The following is a 23,935-nucleotide window of genomic DNA, read 5'->3' as shown; positions in this document are numbered from 1 at the left end:
TCTGCGGGAGAAATCATTGTTTAGTTTTGGCGGGTTGGAAAGTATTCATTTATTCAGGATCAAATAAAGTTAGATTGATAATGTAACAGGAGGCCACTACACGTCCCGTATGTGCACACCGACTTCCTCTTGTTGCAATATTATACACTGTTAAATTTAAACATGTTATTATCCTTGTTTTAACAGATTTTACTATAATCTATTTTATACTCTACATTTTTTATGTACATGCAATTGCGGGAAAGTTAAATCAAGGAGTTGTAAAGCAGTATAGATTCAAGATTCAAGATTCAAGATTCAAGATTCAAGATTCAAAGTTTTATTTAGAGTCGATATTCAATAAACTACATAACACAAGCTCTAGTGAGCTTTTCAAATCGACTTAATAACAAAATACAATACACACACACACACAATACAATACACACATACAAAAGTCATGAAAACATCACAATTTTGGCAGCAGTCCTTTTGCGCCAATTACTGTTTTTCAGGGGTATCATTTGCGCCAAATTTTATTTTCAAAATGTATCAAATGCGCCAATATTCGGAACTCATTTGCGCCAATTTACCTGTACATATATCTATCATAAATATTAATGATTACTATATATGTATTCTTATTTTTGCCCCAAAAGGTATCACATGTTAGGAGATATTTCATCATAAAGACGAGTTTCTGAAGAGAATTAAATGACTTAAGCAGCATTATATATAGACAGTCAATGTACAGAGAGAGAATAAAACTTATTGCTTTGCTTAACAAAGATATGCCAATATAGAAAATAGAAGTTTTTGCTCTTTATGTTTTAGCCACAAATGTTGATGACACAGAGCTTTGTTCCCACCATGCGTATGGGCTTTATTATTATTATGAACTATTATTAACTATTTTATGGATTTCATCCTTCAATGTTTGTGTTTTTGGACAATAAAAAGAAGTTAAAAGCTACTACATACATTAAATCGGGAAGTACCCATGCAGCAGCAGTAATAAAAACATGTTTTAGAAAAGGAAACATGTGCCGTGTTACTGTACACTGCCGGTTCCGAATAAAGGAGTAAGGAAGTAAGGAAGTAATTTTCTTTTAACTGGCGCAATCGCATGTTTTATTTTTGGCGCAAATGAAACCATCTAATTTTAAAACATGTGGCGCAAACGTAGCATTTGAGAAAAAAAGTTGTGGCGCAAAAGGACGCATTTTTGGCGCAAACGGATCTCTCCCACAATTTTAAACATATAATGCATAGTAAGATACCATAATGACATATATAAGTTAAAAGCATAGTCTCAGGAGAGCATATAGTACACTTAAAACATAGCACAAGTTAATAATAAGATTGCCGCACAAATCATATAGTCACACAGAAAATAAAAAGTAAAATAAAACAGGCATTAACACTATATGCATGCACTGCACTGGCATGAGCTGTTACTTGGATCCCATGTTTGTACCAATTTTTTGAATTGGTCGAAAGATGTTTCCACTCGACAATGGTTCGGTAGCTTATTCCAGATTTGTGCAGCATTATTATAGCGAACCGTATCTTAAGCCATATTTAGTAGTTCGAACTCTTGGGAGTACTGCTGTTTCCTGTGATCTTAAATCATACTTGTTAATTTTGATATCAATCAAATCATGAAGGTAGCTCGGACTTTTTTGGTGAATTATTTTAAATGTTTCTATTGCAATTGTTTTTATTCTTCTTATTTTTAAAGATGGTAATTTAGATTTTTCTAGCAATTTTTCGTAAGGAATATCATAATCTTCATAAATGAATCTTTGAGCTCTTTCTTGAACTTTTTCTATTTTAAAAGAATTTTTTTCACTACAGTAGTGCCAAATTACTGGACAATAGTTAAAGTTCGAAAGTACGAATGAGTAGTATGCTGTTAACCTACCTAGCCTGTTTAAATATTTACCCATACGTTTTAGAATATTTAATTGTCTTGATGCCTTTTTACATATTTCAGAAATATGATTGTAAAAATTTAAGTCCGAATCTATAGTTATTCCAAGAAGTTTAACATTTTCTTCACAAGAAATTTTATTTCCATTTAAATTAAATATCAAATTATGTTTATTTGTTTTTTCCCAATGGCTATAGCCTGGAATTTGTCAGGATTAGCCTTCATTAAATTTATAGAAAACCAGTTTATTAGATTTAAACTATCAGTTTCTAAACTTTCAACAACTTTATCTAAATTATGATCACTGTATGATACAGTGTTGTCATCAGCATAATTATAAATGGTGCTTTTTTGTACAAAATGAAATATGTCATTTATGAAGACATTGAAAAGAACTGGACCAAGAATTGACCCTTGTGGTACGCCTTTAAACATACGATCCCGTTCGCTGTAAGAACTTCCAATTTTAATTCGTTGTTTTCTGTTTTCTAAATAACTTTTTAATAATTTTAGAGAATTTTTAGACAGACCGTATGCTTCCAATTTAAGTAAAAGTAAATCGTGAGGTAAACAATCAAATGCTTTAGATAGATCCATCAAAATTGCAGCAATAAATTTGTTCTCGTCCAGAGCTTTTTCCAGTCTTCTATTATTTTAATGAGTGCAGTTTGGCAACCAAAACCTGACCTAATTTCTTACTATACAAATTAAATAGAAATAATCTAAATATTAAGAAAATATAGAAGAACGTGAGAGAGAGTTCCAGCGTATATTTTAAAAATAAAATCTAAAATCTTATAAGAATTTAACATCTATTTCTCATTTAATCATGATGGCGACCGTCACACCTTTGAATGTACTATTTCAACTTTACACTTGACCCAATACCTTCATCTTCTTCTCTTCTTCCAAGTAAGGAACATATGAATGTGTATGGTCCCGCGAAAACTTTCCACAGTGTCGGGGCAACACCGTGAGTCGTCTCAACTATTTACATTTAAAACATTCACCAATTTACAGTAAAACTATGCTGTTTATTTCCTTTCATAGCCTGCTTTCAGAGCAGATCTGAATTTCCTTATCGTGTATGGGCGAGGTAATTTTAGATGAACTTTAATAATAATTCCTGATGTTCTTCGGTGTCATCTTTTGTTTTTGATAAAAGCGGCCTATATATACCTGGTCCGGCTGGCGTTGGGGATTATATATTGTTGTCTGTCTATATCTATCAGCCCATGCTGGATTTTACTTAAAATATGATAGTCTACTGTTTTCCTACATTCTTTTAGACTTTCTCATTGTAGTTGTTTAACCATGTGTGTTACATTGCCAGGTGTTTAGTCTGAGGGTGTAGTTGCTATGAACAAATCTTTGGATTCCACAAAAGATCTTAACTATGGCTGTATATGCTGTTGCTTTTACTGGTTAAGTGCAGTCTTTCAGATTCCTTCGGATAATTCCAATGTTAAGTTAATTTTGCTTACAATGTTGTCAATGTGCCTACCCAAGGATTGGTTGATGCTGATGGTTAATTGTCTATGCTTAAGTATTTGCTGGCATCAACATTTTTTAGAGTATGTACGCGAAGTTTGTATGCATTGTTTTTATAATTGTAAATTTAAATCGCATTGCATAAACTGCTTGATAAATGAATTAGGTATTGACAAACTCCTGGATAATCATAGGTCTGTTCTATATATGTTCCTTTGGTATCTCAAACAAAGACGAAGAATTGGATCTTCCATCCCTGCATTGATACATAAACTACACAATTATCCTTACAAACAACGACACATTGCTTGTTCTTTCAAGTACGTACTCCACGGAACCTCTCTCAAATGTATTAACATCATTTATTTTAAAATCAGCAATCTCAGCTAGGATATAAAGTTATTATGCCACTGCTTATTCTAGAGGTGGCGTGAATCAGACATGGATACTAAAAGATTCCAAAGATCTTTTAGAGTACATACAATCTTGCAATAGCATTAAAAGTTTAAAACATTTGACTGTTCTACATTTAACACAGTATTCCCCACGCTAAAAGACGAATTGAAAGAGTTGGTATTGCTTTGGCCAACATAGATACAAGTATCTTGTCTTAGAGAGGGATGCATCCTACAATCACTCTGATTCACACAAAAAATTCTTTGAGACTCACATTATCAAGATGCTTAATTGAGATGCTTGATTGAAAAAAAAATATTGTTACATTTGGAGGACATGTTTTTCAACAAACAATCGACATTTGTATGGGAACCAACTGTGCCCCTTTTCTTGTCGACTTGTTCATTTATTCTTATGAGACTAAGTTCACACAGGAAGAAAGAACAGAAATTAGCAGTCTCCTTTAAAAAATTGAAAACAACACGTCATTAATTTCTTGCGTCCGAAGCGCTTTTCTGGATTTACCTTCATCAGGAACGCTCAAAGCCAAACATTTGAAATCCGAAGATGTATAAATATCGAAACTGTTGAAGAGCTATATGTCAAAAATACCTAAAATAAAAAGCCAACTTTGCCTGAGGGAGTTGAAACCTTAGTTTCTCAACTCTACTTTCCGCTAAATAATTCCAAATTTTGTGACGCCTATGTTGAACGCATCTATCCCACTAACCATGAGATAAATCATACAACAGATACAATTCAGTCTGCCTCATATGTTGACTTACATCTATTTATTGACAATGAGGGTTGGTTGAAAACAAAACTTTACGACCAAAGAGATTATTTCAGTTTCTCAACTGGGAACGTTCCATTTCTATGTAGCAACATTCCGACAGCGCCTGCATACGGTGTATATATCTCCGAATTGATACGATATACCCGGTCTTGTATTTCTTATTATGTTTTCATGATAGAGGAGTGCTGCTCACATGCAAGGAAGCTATTAAATCAAGAGTTCAAAATGGAGAAGTTGAACTCATCTCTCCGTTAATTTTACGAACGCCCTCACGAGTTGGTTGACTGTTATGGAATAGCCGTTTCACAGATGATAGCGGATATGTTATTAATGTCCTAACACCAATCCTGTTCCGTTTTGACTTACCGAAGTAGACTTGTTACCGGGTTTGTACTAGGAACACCAACACGACAGGTGCCACATGATGAGCAGGATCTATTTACCATTCCGGATCACCTGATATTACCACCAGTTTTTGGTGGGTTTAGTGTTGCTTAGTCTCTAGTTTTACTTGTTCTGTGTTTTGTAATATTATTTGTCTGATGGTCTTTATCTCTTTTAGTCATGGCGTTGTCAGTTTATTTTCGTTTTATGAGTTGGAATGTCCCTCGTTTCTTTCGTTCCTGTATGTAGGAAGTATATGTATTACTTTTTCGGTCACTTGTGTTATTCTGATTACTATGCATTTTGTTTGCGTTGAAGCCGTCAGTTGCCCGTTGTTCTTTCAGTCTTCTAATGCTGTTAGTTTGTTTTTGCAAAATGTCACTGTCTGCCTAGCTGGTTGTTTAATTTTCTTAAGAGAAGGCTATCGTCTGCAAATAATTTGGTTTCAAGTGACGTCAGAAAAATTTACAGGTCCAAGAACTGTGAAACGCCTGATAGTACTGGGATGTGAGAGGAGACCGCTCGATCTAATATTACGCTCTTCATTCTATTTTGGAAGAAAGAACGAATCCATTTTCTAGCTTTACGGTTAAGTTCATAATACTTTTGTTTGTGTAAATAAACTCATCATAGATATCAGGATTATATTTTGTATTTACGCCAGACATGCGTTTAGTCTACAAATGACTCATCAGTGACGCTCGAATCCCAAAAAGTTAAAAAGGCAAAATAAAGTACGAACTTGAAGAGCATTGATGATTAAAATTCCTAAAAGTTTCCCAAATACAGCTAAGGTAATCTATTCCTGAGGTAGAAAAGCCGTAGAATTTTAAAAATTCAAAATTTTTGTAAACATTTAATTTATAAATATGACACTATCAATGATAACTCAACTCAGCACAGACGTGTTGACTACTGGGCTGGTGATACCCTCTGGGAATTAAAACTCCACCAGAAGTGACATCGACCCAGTGTTTGTAAATAAACTCATCATAGATACCATGCTTAAATCTAAAGGCGGTGGTGTGGTACTTTTTCGAATGCCTTTGCAAGAAGGATGATGTCGACTTGGGATCCTTTTCCAGTGTTTTTGCAATGCTATTGACGGTTATGATTAATTGTGATTCGCGTGATCGAACTTTTTTTGCGGAATCCATGCTGTGCGTTAGTTAAGATGATATATTTGTCAAAACATCCATCATACTGCTGTGGACTAAGTGTTCAAATACCTTGCATGTGATTGAGGTTAGTGACACATGTGTAGTTGGAAGCTAAATATCATCTCGTCTTTCAGTCTGGACCAGTAGCTTTGTGTGGTTTTAGGATTTTTAATAGTTTGTGAACTCCCTTGGTGCTGATTTTGATATCAGCCATGGTGGAACATCGAATATTTCCTTTGTTGGGAAAGTTATTTAGGTTTCCCTTTGTAAATACTGACTGGAATTGAGTACTTCAGCTTTGCTCTTATTATCGCTTTGTAGGAATCACAATCTGTTATTTAATTGTACTTCTCCTGTCCATTCTTGACCTTTGCTCTTTGCTCTCTATGTATGACCAAAATATTTTCGAGCTGTTTTATAGTTATTGCTTACTTTTTTTTTGTTGGCTTGCCTCTTTTACCAAGCATAAAAACATAGCCGTATTTGACATAATCTTTGATCTTCAGTGCTGTACAACTTTGTACTTTCTTCACTTTCTATCTTTTATATCTGGACGTCACTGGTGCGTCTTGTGTGGACGAGGCGCGTTTTTGGCGTATTGAATTTTAAACCTGATGCCTTTTGTTATCTATTAATCATGTGTTTCTTTGTCTAATACGTTCTCCTATTTATTTTTATTGTAGTCCTGTAATATTATGTTGTCATTTCAATGTTATATTTAATATTACCATTAAAGTGCGAGGTTTGGCATGCCACAAAACCAGGTTCAACCCACCATTTTTATCTTTAAAAATGTCCTGTACCAAGAAAGGAAAATGGCTATTGTTATATTATAGTTCGTTTCTGTGTGTGTAACATTTTAACGTTGTGTTTCCGTTGTGTCGTTTGTTTTCTCTTATATTTGAGTGTAAATTCACATTACTATAAGACGTGTCACGGTACTTTTCTATCCCAAATTCATGTATTTGGTTTTGATGTTATATTTGTTATTCTCATAGGATTTTGTCTAATGCTTAGTCCGTTTCTGTGTATGTTACATTTTAATGTTGTGTCGTTGTTCTCCTCTTATATTTAATGCGTTTCCCTCAGTTTTAGTTTGTTACCCCAATTTTGTTTTTTGTCCATAGATTAACGAGTTTTGAACAGCGGTATACTACTGTTGCCTTTATTTACCAATGTGATGTGGCTTGTTTGATTACCGAATACAAACGTTCCACTGTGTCTCTCCTTTTGAGTCACGTATGCAAGCAGCAACTCCCTAGAGAGCAAATCATGATTGGAAATACAACCCTTTGAATATCATAGCAACTGAAAAATATATAACTTATATGGAGGTATATCTTGAATGTTGTTACTTAAATCGGGAATTTTCTGTGGAATACTAGTATACTGGCTCAATAGTCACAAAATGTTCAACTATTAAGGATTTATATAAAAAATACTGTTGGTACTCGTCGATTTTTTCAATCTTTTTCAAAATTAAGACGCTTGGGTATCTACATGTATACATGATGTTGGTATATAGTTAAGCTGGAGACAGCGCCCATAGCACGAAAAACCAGTATACAAGAGTAGCAACATCTATTGTATGTCTGCGGTCTCATTGCTGGCGCAGACAAATTGTACTGCATACGGAATCTTTTGAGTACTCAGTCTTCATTCACGTTTTCCCCAAGATTTTATGTTATTCATACATAGTGCATAATTTTCTGAAACGGATGCCCATTTCAAATGGTGACCATCACCGAGGTATTTATACATTTATCACAGCCTACATACATACATTACTTTAAGATACTTAGTGTTAGTCGCAATCTGATAAAAAGTAACATTACAAAAATATTGAATTCCAAGGAAAATTTAAAAAGGAAAGTCCCTATTCAAATGGATGAATCCAAAGCTCAAACACAGCAAACGAATAAACAACATCTATCATACTCCTGACTTGGTACAGCCATTTTCTTATAATTTTCTTATAAAGAAAATGGTGGATTAAACCCTGGTTTTATATCCAGCTAAACCTCTCAGTTTTATGAAATAACATTCCTTTATTAGTATATTGATAATGATGTGTAAACAAAACAAACTGACATAATCGGTAAAAATGTTAAAAATAGGGGTACAGCAGTCAACATTGTGTTATTATCTTCTCTCAGATTTATCATAGCTCACTAAATTTGAGATTAAATTTTAACTAGATCAAGTATCCGAAGTCCATGAATTGTAATCCTCGTGTTTATTGATCTGATATAGTGTATTATTATACATTATCATTAATTTTTTTATAACACAACTTTGTGTGTGAATTTTTTGTTCATTGTAAAAGATTTTTTAAATTTATAGAATCTAGATAATGTATCTGGAGATATGTCAATATTATATAAAAAGGGTATCAAACTGGCTTATTCTACCCATGTACTTTGAAACAAATAAAATCATGGAGTTTTCAGTGATAGACAGCTGTCTTTAAAATATGTCACATAGTTGTTTAGAATAAAAGATCTCTCATCAGCACGTTAAATAGCATCTTTTCTAGCCAAGGGTTACGATCCACTCCCGCTTTCTTCAGTGGGTCGTAATCATTGGCTAGCGAAGATGACAACAGGAGTGGATCGTAACCGTTGGCTAGGGAAGATGGTTAAATAGATATAATAAGATGTTGTTAAGAATTGCACATGAGGTGTTCCCACTACCGCTTTCCATGTAGACGACGTCACCCTTGTTGTGACGTTAGCTGTTCAGATTGCCAATACAAGTATCTTTCTAATGCAACACATTTGTAACGTTCATTTTGATTGGATAACGTCACATATTTACATGGCATGAATTGACAATTGATGCTATGGGAGGTACGCGCAAGCGCAGACGGAATATGGCAAACTTTAAATACATGTTTTAACGTTGTTTTCAGTCAGTTTTATTAGAATGGAGATAACAATATTGTATTTTAAGCTCCGACGGCATCAATTGGGGATTTGATGGTCGCAAATACCCGTTTACTGTCTCCGCTAACGCGTCGCCAGTAAACTTAATTTGCGACCATCAAATCCCCAATTGATTCCATCGGAGCTTAAAATACAATACAGTTATCTCCTAATTGCAAACAGACGGACTTATTTTGTAAGCCTTAATTTGTGTCAGATACAACCAATCTACGATAGATGTTGTATGAATGCCAATGAGACAACTCTCCATCCAAGTCATGATATGTAATAGTAATCCATTAAAGTATAAAAACAATGTAACGAAAGTCTGACAATGATCCATAATCGTTACCAAAGGTTTACGATTCAGAGGAGGGGATTGGATCGTCCCCCTAGGCTAGCGAGGATGACAATGTTCCTGACCTGACACAATTCATTTTGAAGTGATGGTCAACATACATGTAATGTATATGATCAACATACACATACATTATAACTGCAATTGGAAATAACATGAACCCAGATATCATTCCGTCAACAGATTTATCATTTTTACATATTAACTTAATTTATTGTATGCTGGTTCATATTCTGGGCGCCAGTCTTTGCTCCTTTATAATATAATTCACAAACAAAAAACAAATATGAGGCTTAGAAATGGAAAAATATTAAATACTAAACTCGTTCAAAGGGTATCTACACGTCTCGATCTTCAAAATCGGTTATCTAAAAATACTACCATCGCTAACATTTCTTACAATAAAAATCGTGGTTACCCTTCTATCGATAAGTGTCATGTAAAAAAATAATTTACATGTCCCCGTCTTTCCACCAACAAAACGGTAAGGTCCACGTTTAATGGTCGCACATTTTCTTTAAATTTTTAAAAACTGATATAACTTGAAAAACAAACAGTTTTATTTATTTACTAACATGAAACAAACCGGGATGTGGTATTCAGTACGTATGTGAAACTGGACGATATTTATCTAAACGCACCCAAGAACATCTGTATCGTTTTAAAAGACCCAATAAATTCAAAAGTATTTATCAACACCTTAAGAAGCACAATCATCCTATTAAATATTTAGCAGTTCAACCTTTAGAAGTAGTAAATAAGCAGCCTGGTGAATCTCATTCAAAGTTTGTACGATCACAGAAAATAATTGAATTAAATGTCTTAATGATAATATCATGGGAATTGGTAATATATCAAGAACCGATTCCGTTAACGTTTTGGATATAGTTTCTAAACCTGTTCGTAAAAACCGTTCTCACGGTCGTAGAAAAAATCGCAATCAAAGAAAATATCGGACCAATCATACCAATATTTCGGACTCAATTTCTATTTAAAAATACAACGGCAGACATTATCTGTTAACAAAGCTCTGTTCATTACTGGTTAATAGGTTAAATACAATTTTGGAGGATTGCAACACAATTTCATATAGCAGTCCTAAGTATGAAATAGTTCAAATTATTATGGCATATTGTTACTCTAAACTATTTCCCAAAATTGATCGCCCTGAGGATCATAAAAAAACATTTTATTAAAATAAAGTATGTCAATAAAGGTTTTGATTTTGTAAATATTGCCGGTATATTTAACGACCATTCTGTTAAAGAACAAATTCCTGGATATTTTGACAATACTAAGCTCCCTCTTATTTGTTATATTTACAAGAAATCTACCCGGAAATTTGTGTTTAATTATAACCAATTGTGTAAAGATGTTAATATCAGTGAAAATACACCTACTTCATGTAATTGTAGTAATTCCGAAGATATTTATGGACCCATTTCCCATGTTATAACAGGAGATCTAAACATCGTTCAAGACCGAGAGTTAAAATCATTCCACAGTAAAGGACCTAAATATCATCCCCCGTCTATTATTAATTGGAATGAGTGTCGTAATATCAACAACGACTCACTCCGTACTTACTGTTTGAAATGGATAAAACATTGAGGTTCTGAAAAAAGAAATTACCAATTCACCAACATTCCAACTGACTCCATTTTCAGAAAACGACATCTGATAATAAATTGTTCAAATAAGGCCTTCGAAAATAGTGAAATTAATTACTTCTGAAGTGTCAAAAACTCGTTGAAAGTACTTGATAAATTGCATGCTTATATTGGTGATTTTGAATCTGTTCAAAGTTTTGATTTGTCTACCCTGTATTCCCACATTGCCTCACATTCTCATTAAGAAAAAAATCACACACCTAGTTAAATGGGCATTTAAAAAATCAGAATGTGAATATATATATATATGTTCAAATTCTTTTAGGTCATTTTTTAGTAAAAATAAACAACAAAAAAACTATGTCAATTGGACATGCATTTTCTTATCTCAGGCATAGATTACCTTAGCCGTATTTGGCACCACTTTTTGGAATTTTGGATCCTCAATGCTTTTCAACTTTGTTCTTGTTTGGCTTTATAAATATTTTGATATGAACGTCACTGATGAGTCTGATGTAAACGAAACGCACGGCTGGCGTACTAAATTATCATCCTAGTACCTTTGATAATTATTTGATACTATATATGCCCTTAAATTTTTACTAGATAACATTTTTGTTCGCTTTGGAGATTCCGTATATCGTCAGGTTATCGGAATTCTAATGGGGACTAACTGTGCACCACTTATTGCGGACCTGTTTTTGTATTGCTATGAGTTACAATTTATGACAAAAATCAGCAAAGACCCATCGAAACAACATCTGATAAACACATTTAATAATACTTTTAGATATTTGGATGATATTTTGGCTCTCAATAATGACGACTTCAGTATGTATACTAAAGAAATTTATCAAGTTGAACTTACTTTAAATAAAGCTAATACTAACAATGACCACTGCCCTTTCCTCGATCCTGATATCTATATCACTAACGGAAAGCTTAATACTAAAATTTATTATAAAAGAGATGATTTTTCATTTCCTATCGTTAATTATCCATTTTTAGATGGTGACGTTCCCTTGTTTTTATATATCTCAACTTATACGATTCGCTCGTGTATGTAACAATGTTTTAGATTTTAACTAGAGAAATTTATGTATTACTGAAAAATTGTTACACCAGGGTTTTCGATATCACAAACAAGTCAAAACATTGACTAAATTTTATCATCGGTATAAGGACACCATTCGTATGTTGTGTCATGTGTGCTATAGTTTGTATGTTTGTCCTTTTCATTTTTAGCCATGGCGTTGTTAGTTTATTTTCAATTTATGAGTTTGACTGTCTCTCTGGTATCTTTCGTCCCTCTTTGAAATATAAAGTTATAAAATTTGGAGGAGCAGAATACAAGTAATAAGTAAAGGCAAATTAACTTTATCACTCCTACAGTTTTAGAGACATAAAAGTCAAATAAACAAACAGTTCAAATTCGGAACGTTATTTTGAAAGCAAAAGATAAAAACTATTATGGCCTTACGTTATCTTTCATATCAATTTGGTCGAAATAAAAGATATAGTATAACATGTTTGAATTCACAATTGACTATTAATATATTATATCAACGTAACAAAGCCATGTACATCACATAATGGCATGTTTTAATTCTACACTAAAAGCACAGACAATTTCAATATGTCAATTTTGTGAGGAATGTTCTGAAATTAAATGGAAGTGTATCAACTGTGATTTGTTGTTATGTCAATTTTGTACTACAAGAATTCACTCAAAAAGCAAATCATCAACTGAACATGAAATTATTCTGAGGGATTGTGTAACTGAATTTGTTTTAGACAAAACTCGCAAAGTCGACTTGAAAAAAATGACATGTGCACAACATAGTAATGAGAAGTGTGTATTACATTGTAAAAACTGCAATATGCCCGTATGTTGTGACTGCTTGATTGGAGATCACCACAACCATACGTACAGTAAACTGGACAAAGTTTACAAGGAAAACATCGAAGACATAAGGGATATAAAAGGCAAAATTGAATCTGACATTCTCTTTTTTAATGAACAAAGGGAGTACCTGTTACATATATTGTCTGAAGACAATAAACAATTTACAGAAGATAAAGAAAAAATTATAGAAATCAGAGATAACATTGTAAAACATGCTGATGTTCTTTTGTCAAAATTGAATCAATTAAGGAAACCAAGAGAGGAAACAATTAACAAAGAACTATATTGTGTTACACAAAGAAAAGATGGATTGGAGAAAAGGAAAAGTCAGCTGAATCTAACACTAAGTTCCCCATCTGCCTCTGATGTTTTTGATACAAGTCTTTTTCTTGATAAAACAATGCCAGATAAAACCGTTAGTCAAGCAGTACTTTCACACAGAAAATTCACACAAGGAAAACTTTCAAAACAACCCATGAGTGATATCTTTGGCTCTGTAAATGAATATTCTGATATTAAAACTGTTCAAACTTACAACACCGAGTTCGACCATACTATAAAATTTATAAAATGTGCTGACAATTTAGCGTTTATGGGGACTTCTTGGGGTGATGTTTTACGAAGAGTAACAGTAGAGAAGGACCGAATCATTCAGTGCAGTGAATTAAAAGAAACCCTCTTGGTGTTTGACATGGCTATGATGAACAATGGAGATTTACTCGTATCATCAGGAAAAACAGAATTAAAGCTTTATACCACAGATAACCAAGTGAAGAAATTTGGGACTGTTTTTCCTTTATATACATTAGGTGTTCATGTAAACAAGCAAAATGAAATATTTCTCGGGTTTAGTGACTCAGACTACATTACAATTAGTAATGACATTGTAAGAAGAGTTGTATTAATGGATCATAATGGGGATATTAAACAATGTTTCGAGTATGACGGAGATAACCAAAGACTGTTTACATGGCCACGTAGAATCTGCTCTAACGACAAATATATCTTTGTTGTAGATCTTTTACACGGCGGACCAGGAAGGGTTGTGGTAATAGATAAAGTAGGACAACTCCAATGGAGTTATAATGGAAGTTTTGATAAGTTTGACCCAAAAGATATAGCGGTAACATCTACAGAAATGGTAATAGTTACTGACTAACAATCATGCCCTGCACGTATTAAGCCTTACTGGAGAGGTTATAATATGTAAGAAAATCTCGGAGCTATGTATACACTTTCCTTGCAGTCTTAGTATTGATGATGATGACAAACTTTGGGTTGGAACTTCGGACTCTAAATCAAAGGTTCATGCGTTAAGGCTAACATAATGTTGGTCATACACTTTCACTAACAATCAGTGGGATATCCAGTGATACAAAATGTTCTCTTACATATTAGTTGTGGCAATCAACTTATTATTATAGTTAGAATTAATGTTGCTCATTGTTTTATATTTGCAAACATAGTTTTCTCATGATAGGTATAGTATAGGAAGATGTGGTATGAGTGCCAATGAGACAACTCTCCAACCAAATAACAATTTATAAAAGTAAACAATTATAGGTCAAGGTTCGGCCTTCAACACGGAGCCTTGGCTCACAAGCTATAAATGGCCCCAAAATTACAAGTGCACAACCATTCAAACGGGAAAACCAACGGTCTAATGTATATAAAAAAACGAGAAACGGAAAACATGTATAAATTACATAAACAAACGACAACTACTGTTCATCAGATTCCTGACTTAGGACAGGTTAAAACTAAGGTTTCAAAAGCCTCAGGCAAAGTTGGCTTTAGATGATTTGGCTATTTATTTTATGTATTTTTGACATTTAGCTCTTCAACGGTTTTGGTATTTATACATCTTCGGATTTCAAATGTTTGACTTTGAGCGTTCCTGATGAAGGTAAATCCAGAAAAGCGCTTCGGACGCAAGAAATTATTAAACGTGTTGTTTTCAATTTTTTACATCACTGGGTCGATACCTCTGATGGTGGATTATCAGTCCCCGCGGGTATCATCAGCTCAATAGTCAGTACTTTGGTACTGACATGATTGAACAAACTTTACTAAAATTGCCCGTTTATAAATTTATTATTAAGAAACTAAGGTTTCAAATCCCCCAGGCAAAGATGGCTTTCGATGAATTTGGATATTTATTTCAGGTATTTTTGACATATAGCTCTTCAACAGTTTTGGACTTATACATCTTCGGATTTCAAATGTTTGGCTTTGAGCGTTCCTGATGAAGGTAAATTCAGAAAAGAGCTTCGAACGCAAGAAATTATTGAACGTGTTGTTTTCAATTTTTTGCAGCGGGGGTAAACGTTTCAATGGTACTAAACCTTCTCCTTTTTACTGAGACAATAGTATAACATCACAACATAGAAAAACACACGATAAAATATCAATTGGAAGGCTCAACTCAATCAAAAAACGTAGTTTAACACACTATGAACGAATAAATTTGAGATTCGATACCTGAATGCATATACATATAGTTAATAAAGTTATTAGGGATAAATATTTAAGGTCAAAAGTAAATAAACAAGTTTAAACAAATCTATGGTAAGATATCACTGTGAAGTATTCAACAATTTAAACAAAATCCTCCTTTTTGACAAAAACCGGTTTTCAAATTCTACACAGGTAAATAAAAATAATGTTTTATGTATAAAGATCATAACAATAAAAATCAAGGATGCCAATTATCAAAGAATTATGAGACTGACCTCATTAGTTATAAATAAATAATAATTGACCAGAAACATTACCTATACTCTCTTATGTTAGAAAAATATGCAAGTCTTCCAAGGAAACGTGGATTCTGTTGCCTCCAAATCTATCAGCAGGCTTTTCCATGTTTTGTTGAAGGAATCACAAAAGTCAATTGTATCAAAAATAAAAAGGTAGGTACACAATGTAATTGCCATGTAAAAGAATATGTTCAATAAACTTGAGAATGGAAATCGGGAATATTTCAAATAGACAACAAATCGACCAAAGAGCAGCCAACAGCCGAAGACCACAAATAGGTCTGAACGCAGCGGGAATTCCTACACCTGGAGGTGATTCTCAGCTAGTCCCTAAATAAAATTGTGTACTTGTTCAGTGAATTAACGTCACACTTAACTCCAAAACATATAAATGAACTGACATTAAAAACATGCAAGACTAACAAAGGTCAGCGGCTCCTGACTTGGGACAGGCGCAAAAATGCAGCGGGGTTAAACTTGTTTGTGAGTTCTCAATCCTTCCCCTATACCTCAAGTTTAGATGATATAGGCAGAAAAGGTGTAGACCCAAAAAGTAACTAAGATCAAACATCAAAAAATATAAACTCATGATCTGTAGTTGACGATGAGGATTTATTTACCACAAATAACTTGAAACGTTTGATAAATTCTGTCTTGGATATAAAGATTTGGTTTATTTTCCCTGCAGCAAACTTTTTTTCAAACGGGATAGCACATCCACATTTTTACGGAGATGTTGTTAACCGTGCCCGGAAATTGAGAAATAATCCTGGTAAACTTATCAGTCCTTTTTCTTATTCTAAGCCTATCGATTCAACATTCTCATAAGATCTTTGATATATATATATATATATGTTACAGGCATTTTCTAAAATGCCTGCAAGATTCAGTTATTATACATAATGACTAAATTTCTAGGAATATATATATATATATGATCTAAAATCTGTCGATTCCTTTTTCTCGACATTGCTCAAGGTCATGTTTTTCTCTGACTGTTTATGTCATCTTTACACTAAATCCATTGGATGTTGGATGTGTACTGATTGATAATTTAATCTTAGATCCATGATTATTTTATTATTAGTTGTAATTGGATTTGAAATAGCTGTCAGTAACTCCGAGTACTCTCAGATCTGTACTTAGTGTCTTTTTGTTGTCGGTATGAAAAAGTAACCGGCTACGACCACTCTATAGTTTTGTTATATGTATTTCTATTTGTGTCTACCTGATGAGTTAACTATTTTACAATTGATTTTTATAGTTCGTTCTTGTGTTGTGCTGTTACACCACTGTCCAACGTTAGGGGAGGGTTGTGGGATTCCGTTAACATGTTTGATCCCGCTAGGTGCCTGTAATTCAGTGGCTGTCAATTCTTGCTGTGTTTTTCGTTCATTTCTCTGTACATAAGTTAGGCCGTTCGTTTGTAATTTTTGAACCTTTTATAGTTCACAATGCGGTGTTGGCTTTGCTCATTTTATTCAAGGTCGTGTGGCAACCTATAGCTGTTAATTTCTGTGTCATTTTGTTTCCTGTGGAGATTTTTCTCATTGACAATCATACCACATCTTCTTTTATCATACATATATCTAATTGTGAAAATAAATAATCTGGCTTTTTTTTTTATCATTTTGTGTGTCTGGAGGAACTCAGCCTTATATGAAAATAAAAAGATGTTGGCTAGAAGAGGCGCAAATTCGTTCTCATATGGAATGTCGACAAGTTGTTGAAAACGTCTAACTCTAAAATCAACATATATGTTGTCGAATTGAAACGCCAGCATACTGATCACTTGTTCCTCTGTGCAGCATTTGTTTCCTTATTTGGTCACTTTAACCATAACTAGATGTTATGTTTGTTATTCTCATCGGATTTTGTCTAATGCTTATTCCGTTTCTGTGTGTGTTACATTTTAATGTTGTGTCGTTGTTCTCCTCTTACATTTATTGCGTTTCCCTCAGTTTTAGTTTGTTACCCCGATTTTGTTTTTTGTCCATCGATTTACGAGTTTTGAACAGCGGTATACTACTGTTGCCTTTATTTAACAAAATATGCCGTATTGTATCCCAAAGTAATAAATTTATAGCATACACTTCAATTTATATTTTGAAAAGCATTTTGGATATTACTTTTAGACGATATTTCAATTTCACATGGGGAAAATGTGACAATAGTTTACAGTACACAATACGTTACAGACCAGACAACTATACTATATTTTAAAGACCTAAGACCGTGGAAACTGTTGCAATATAATGGAGTCGCCAAACTGATTCGAATTGGTGATAATAAAACGTATCTAGTGTCAATTTCAGATGTCCTGCTGCATAACTCTTATTGTGAGGTTCAGGTATCGCTAGTCCTTGTGACCGATGGAACGACGAATTTATGATCGCTTTTTAAATCTTCTCTTCTAAATAAATTATGGGTACATGCGGGATTTCCATTTTGGCTGTGAATATCTTTATCACAAGAAAGATTAAAAGTTATATCACAACTAGAGGTTTTAGTTGATACCATGATATGATGGCGAATAAACATCAAGGATCTCTTTAAATATACTCATCATATCTTTTTTTTTAACTACATAATAATTTTATTCATCAAATATTGCTTGTTACATAAACCATCAAGATTCCAAGCTTCTCTTGGCGTACCCTGTTACAATCCACTGACTACCCAGGGAATAATCAGCTGATTAAATTAATTGACATACATTTTGTTTACAAACCTCTATATTAACAATATAAAAATTATTCATTGATTATGTTTCTTTTAATTGAAAGTAACATTAGACTTACTGTCTTCTGTCCATTAATATTGGTATCTACTCTCTTGGTGTATTCATTAATAAAAAATTCTGAATACGTCTATGTTTTTTTGTTTTCTGCTCAGATACATAGTACGACTTATATATTGAAAAACTAATAATTGTAACCAAAACATTTATTGGGTAATACTTGCTGTCTGTAATTTTGTATCCAAATATCATGTGTTGTAATTTTATTGAAAAATCTAAATTACTCTTTTTTAAGAGATCGTTTATTTGTTGCCAAAATCTTGTTAAATAAGAGCAATTGAAAAAATAATGAGCATGGTCTTCTTCTATGTTACAAAAATTACACAAACTGTTATTAGTTATTTTCCATTGTAATAAATACTTATCATATCTTAGAAGGGGGTTCATTGTGACCTTATTTTAGGATAAATCATAATATCAAATTTATATTAATAGACATATGCATATGGCGAAATCCATAACCAATGCAAATATATTTGTTTGTGCACTTTATCATACCATTCAGGTTCAATACAAAGGATACAATCATTTTAGGCTAAACAACTCAAAACATTAGTTATACATTTTTAGGGGATGTGCAATATATATGCCCTATCATGAAAACTAGTTATACAATTAAAGTTAACTGTTGACAATCGCAATACTTTGAATTCTAAAATACTTTTATTTTCAAAGTCGATGGAGCATTTTTAGAAGGCGGGCCAAATATTATCCATGGGAATGAGAATATCGCCAATAATAGAATTGCAAACCGAAACATTATTGACTTATTGCATTTATTACAATAAGTGGTTCCTTTAAAATTCACCTTATCACAATCCAAATGACGATTAATACACTGATACAGGAAATAGGAGACAAAAACTCGCTTTCGTGACTTAAATGCTGGCAAGATAAAAATCATATACCAAAATATTTGTGTTCTTTGAATTATTTCCCTCGTTGGCCATGATACAAAATGATGATGTTTTTAAAATAAGAAACGTCGACATTTCATCATCTAATGGGACAAATAAACAATCTACACACTGTTCTTATTAGAAACAAATGAAAAAGGAATATATCTATCATGGCCTTGCGTTATCTAAGTCCTTATTTGACTAAATCAGAGATAAACTGAAATAATTTGTTTTCACAATCTGACTATTAGAATTATTGTAAATTACGTTTATTAAATTAACATGCAATTAGCCATTCTTGTTTGATCACATAATGGCCTTTTCTGCATCCACATTCAAATCCCAGAAAATATCTTTTTGCCAATTCTGTGAGGAATTGTATATATCTGCCATCAGATGGAAGTGTATCAACTGTGACTTGTTCTTATGTCAACTATGTAATAAACGGATTCATTCAAAATGTAAATCCTCCACCGACCATAAAGTTGTCAATTTGAATGACTGTGGAAGAGAAGAAGCTATACAAACCACTCGCAAAGTCGACTTAAGCAGAATGGCTTGTGCACAACACAGTGACGAAAATTGTTTATTACACTGTAAAACCTGTAACAGGCCAGTGTGTTCTGACTGCTTGATTGGAGATCACCAAAATCATCAATACAGTAAGCTGGACATAGTTTACCAGAAAAACCTAAAAGTTCTTAAAGATATTAAGAGCAAAATTGAATTAGACATTCCGTTTTTTGAGGAACGAGGAGAGAACCTGCAACACATATTGTCTGAAGAGAATAAACAATTTACAGAAAATAAAGATAAGATAATACAATTCAGAGATAAAATTATACAATATGCTGACGACCTTTTATCCAAATTGAAAAAGTTCAGGAAATTAAGGGAGGAAAAAATTAAAAAAGAACTAGATTCTGTCAGACAAAGAAAAGATGGACTAGAGAAGAGGAAAAGTCAACTGAATCTAACACTGAATTCTTCTTCTGCTTTGGATATTTTTGCTACCAGTCGTTTTCTAGATAAAACAATGCCAGATAAAACTGTTGATATTGAAGAAATTAGATATAGAAGATTCACACCAGGAAAATTTTCAAATCTACACATGAGCCATCTCTTTGGATCTTTTAATGACGTTCTGAATTTTCAAATCTACACATGAGCCATCTCTTTGGATCTGTTAATGACGTTCTTAATTTCAAATCTACACATGAACCATCTCGATCTTTGGATCTCTTAATGACGTTCCAAATTTTTCAAATTGTTGACAGAATTCAAGCATACTATAAAATTCATAAAATGTGAGGACAATTTTGCGTTTACGGAAATTTGTTTGTGATGTTTTACAAAAAGTTACATCCGCAAAGAAGAGAATACAGTGCAGTGGATAAAATATAACTCTCTTGGTGTATGACATGATTATGATGAACAAACAGATTTACAGCTTTATAGCACAAATAATCAATCTAAGACGTTTGGGAAGGTTTCTCCCTTTTATACATTAGGTGTTCATGTAAACAATCGAAATGAAATATGTCTGGGGTTAGGTAAATCAGACATCCATTACTACAACAATGACATTGTAAGCAGAGTTTTAGTAATGGATCATAATGGAGATATTAAACAATGCTTCGAGTATGACGGAGATAATCAAATAGATATAAGAAGATGTGGTATGAATGCCAATGAGACAACAAGTCAAAATTTATAAAAGTAAACCATTATAGGTCAAAGAACGGTTTTCAACACGGATCCTTAGCTCACACCAAACATCAAGCAATGAAGGGCTCCAACAATTTACTAGTGTGAAATTATTCAAACGGGAAAACCAACAGTCTTGTGACTAGGGTCTGTTGATGTGTTTATTCGGTATATATGACGTAGTTTTGCACTTTTAACATCCCACCATATATGTTATTGTTCTATTATGATATCAAAATAATTTGAACCACAAAATTATTGTATATTTCTCTTCCTGCGTGACGTAACATTCCAACATCGAACACGCGGAACCTCGCCATGCAGTCATTTAGATTGTTTTTTTAATACATATATAAATAGTAATGCATGTGATTGTTTAATTTTATATTTCCATTTTTGTGCTTCTTTGTTATGTATTTGTTTGTTTTGTTCTGATTGAGATTGTAACACGATATTGATGGCTGTATCCCTATTTTGACAATTGTACCTATTATGTCTGTTTTGTTCACGCATCGTTATAAATATAATGGAATTTGATTGATTTTGCTATTTATCAACTCGATTTCCTTTATAACCGAATAGAACATGATTTAATTTATGATTATTTCACAGCTGTATTTGGCAAACCCATTTGAAATGTCGTATCCTTAGTGTGCTTCAACTTCGTACTTTATTTGGCCATTTTACAGTTTTGGTTCGATCGCCACTGCATTATCAGTTTGTCCTGTAGACGAAACATGCATCTTCCATACACAATTATAAAATTGGTATCTTTGACAAATTGTTGTTTATGAATAGACTTTAAATTTGAATACATAAAATACATTATTCTCTTACATGTTGATTATGGTATTATGTTTCTATATTTCTTTCTCGACGAACAGAGGAAAAGAGTCTACACTGAAGGTACAATTTCCGCATAATAAACCTCACATACACGGCTGTATTTTTTGAAATAGGAAACAGCTCGAAAGAGAAAAGAAAAAAGGACGAAGGTATCAAGTTGGCCCTCAATAGTTTATGAGAAGAAAAAAGCCCACAAAAAATTGAAAGTTTTAAATAAACAGTTTCCCCCCCCAGACAAAAAAAAAATCGATCAGTGGACATAAAAGGATTTTGTGAAAAATATACCAGAAACGGTCTGGAAAAAGTATGACCTTGTACAATGACAAAAACAAATTATCGACAGGATGCTGGGATGGGGTCGATTACTTTAAAAAGTAATTGATTATATTACAATCAGTTCGTTAATTTTACGTAATCGATTACATTATTATTCCACCTAAATTTAATTGTAATTGATTACATTAGATTACTTGTAATTATGTGTATGATTACAGTGTAAAATGTGGTATTAAAAAAATAAATAAAACGAGAATGCGGGGGTGCAAAGGAATAAAGAATACATGTATAAGTTAAATCGTTAGGTATTAATAACTAATAACAGAAATGATTCATACATACAGAATAATATAACCACGTAATTACAATTAAATTTATAAGCAAAATGACTTTCATTGGAATTTTACAGGTGAGGTGTTATTTGTAAAGATACCAAAAATACCCAAAAAGTTAAAGAATACAGAAATGAAAGACCCCCCATCCAGACCCTCACACATAAAATATCTAATCTAAGTGAAGTTCTGTATGTGTTCTGTTTTGATGACTTTCTCTGTGCTTTCTCTGTTAAAGAAAACTTTTTTCTTTAATTTTGTGCTCAAAACATATTTCTAAATAAAAAAAATACTTCAAAAGGCTAGGTTTGGCTAGCAACAAAACCAGGTTAAATTCCATCGGTTTTTTTTTCTCTTAAAACGGCCTGTAACAGGTCAGGAATATGGCAATTGTTATCCAATAGCTCGTTTCTATGCATGTTGCATTGTCGTTTTCGTTTGTTGCAGTTCAGTGTTTCTGTTGTTTCGTTTTTTCCATCTTATAGTTGATGTGTTTCCCTCGGTTTTAGTTTGTAACCCGGATTTGTTTTTTCTTAATTGATTTATGACTTAAGGATGTTTGCTCCTCTACTTTTTGAATTTTTGCCAGATTTTCGGAATCCTCTGGATTTATCCATGTATTAACATTAAGAAAATGTGCACACTAACCCCTACTTTTCTTTTCATTTTTTTAATAAATATTATTTAACAAGCCATATTATTTCAAAATCTTATGAAATTCTTTATTTTTTTCATAGTTTTTTAAACAAAAAAGGTGCCAATGTTTAGTGAAAGAAAAATCCAGAGAGAATTATTTCCCGTCAAATTTTCAACGGCTTATATCTCGAAAACAAGCACACAGACCCTTCATTTTTTTCTGCTTTTCTAGTTCCTTTATTTATATACTTTAAATTTATAACAGTCTTTTAAACAGCTTGTTATTTTTAAACAGAGTAGCGAACATCCTTAAGAGCAGCGGTGTTCTACTGTTGCCTTAATTGATGACCATAAGTGTTCATAACTGTATACCGACACTAAATTATAACTGATTCGTTTTTATACGACCGCAAATTTTGAAAAAATTTTCGTCGTATATTGCTATCACGTTGGCGTCGGCGTCGTCGTCGTCGTCGTCGTCGTCGTCGTCGTCGTCGTCCGGCGTCCGAATACTTTTAGTTTTCGCACTCTAACTTTAGTAAAAGTGAATGGAAATCTATGAAATTTTAACACAAGGTTTATGACCACAAAAGGAAGGTTGGTATTGATTTTGGGAGTTTTGGTCCCAACATTTTAGGAATTAGGGGCCAAAAAGGGCCCAAATAAGCATTTTCGTGGTTTTCGCACTATAACTTTAGTTTAAGTTAATAGAAATCTATGAAATTTTGACACAAGGTTTATGACCA

The 23,935-nt window shown here is 33.0% G+C and overlaps 2 protein-coding genes across 2 annotated transcripts; both read left to right on the top strand.

The window, feature by feature from the left end:
- The first annotated feature begins 12,614 nt into the window (after positions 1-12,614).
- LOC139522283 (uncharacterized) lies at positions 12,615-14,312 on the top strand. The gene has a single exon (XM_071315833.1). The coding sequence runs from the start codon at positions 12,624-12,626 to the stop codon at positions 14,094-14,096; it is 1,473 nt and encodes a 490-aa protein (XP_071171934.1). The 5' UTR covers positions 12,615-12,623; the 3' UTR covers positions 14,097-14,312.
- Positions 14,313-19,945: 5,633 nt separating this feature from the next.
- Positions 19,946-20,560, top strand: LOC139522684 (E3 ubiquitin-protein ligase TRIM71-like). Its single transcript, XM_071316151.1, has one exon. The coding sequence runs from the start codon at positions 19,946-19,948 to the stop codon at positions 20,558-20,560; it is 615 nt and encodes a 204-aa protein (XP_071172252.1).
- The last annotated feature ends 3,375 nt before the right edge of the window (positions 20,561-23,935 follow it).

The sequence above is a fragment of the Mytilus edulis genome, chromosome 5 (assembly GCF_963676685.1).
Source record: "Mytilus edulis chromosome 5, xbMytEdul2.2, whole genome shotgun sequence".
NCBI lineage: Eukaryota > Metazoa > Mollusca > Bivalvia > Mytilida > Mytilidae > Mytilus > Mytilus edulis.
Note: the sequence above shows the minus strand (reverse complement) of the source record. Positions and strands in the feature narration are given on the sequence as shown.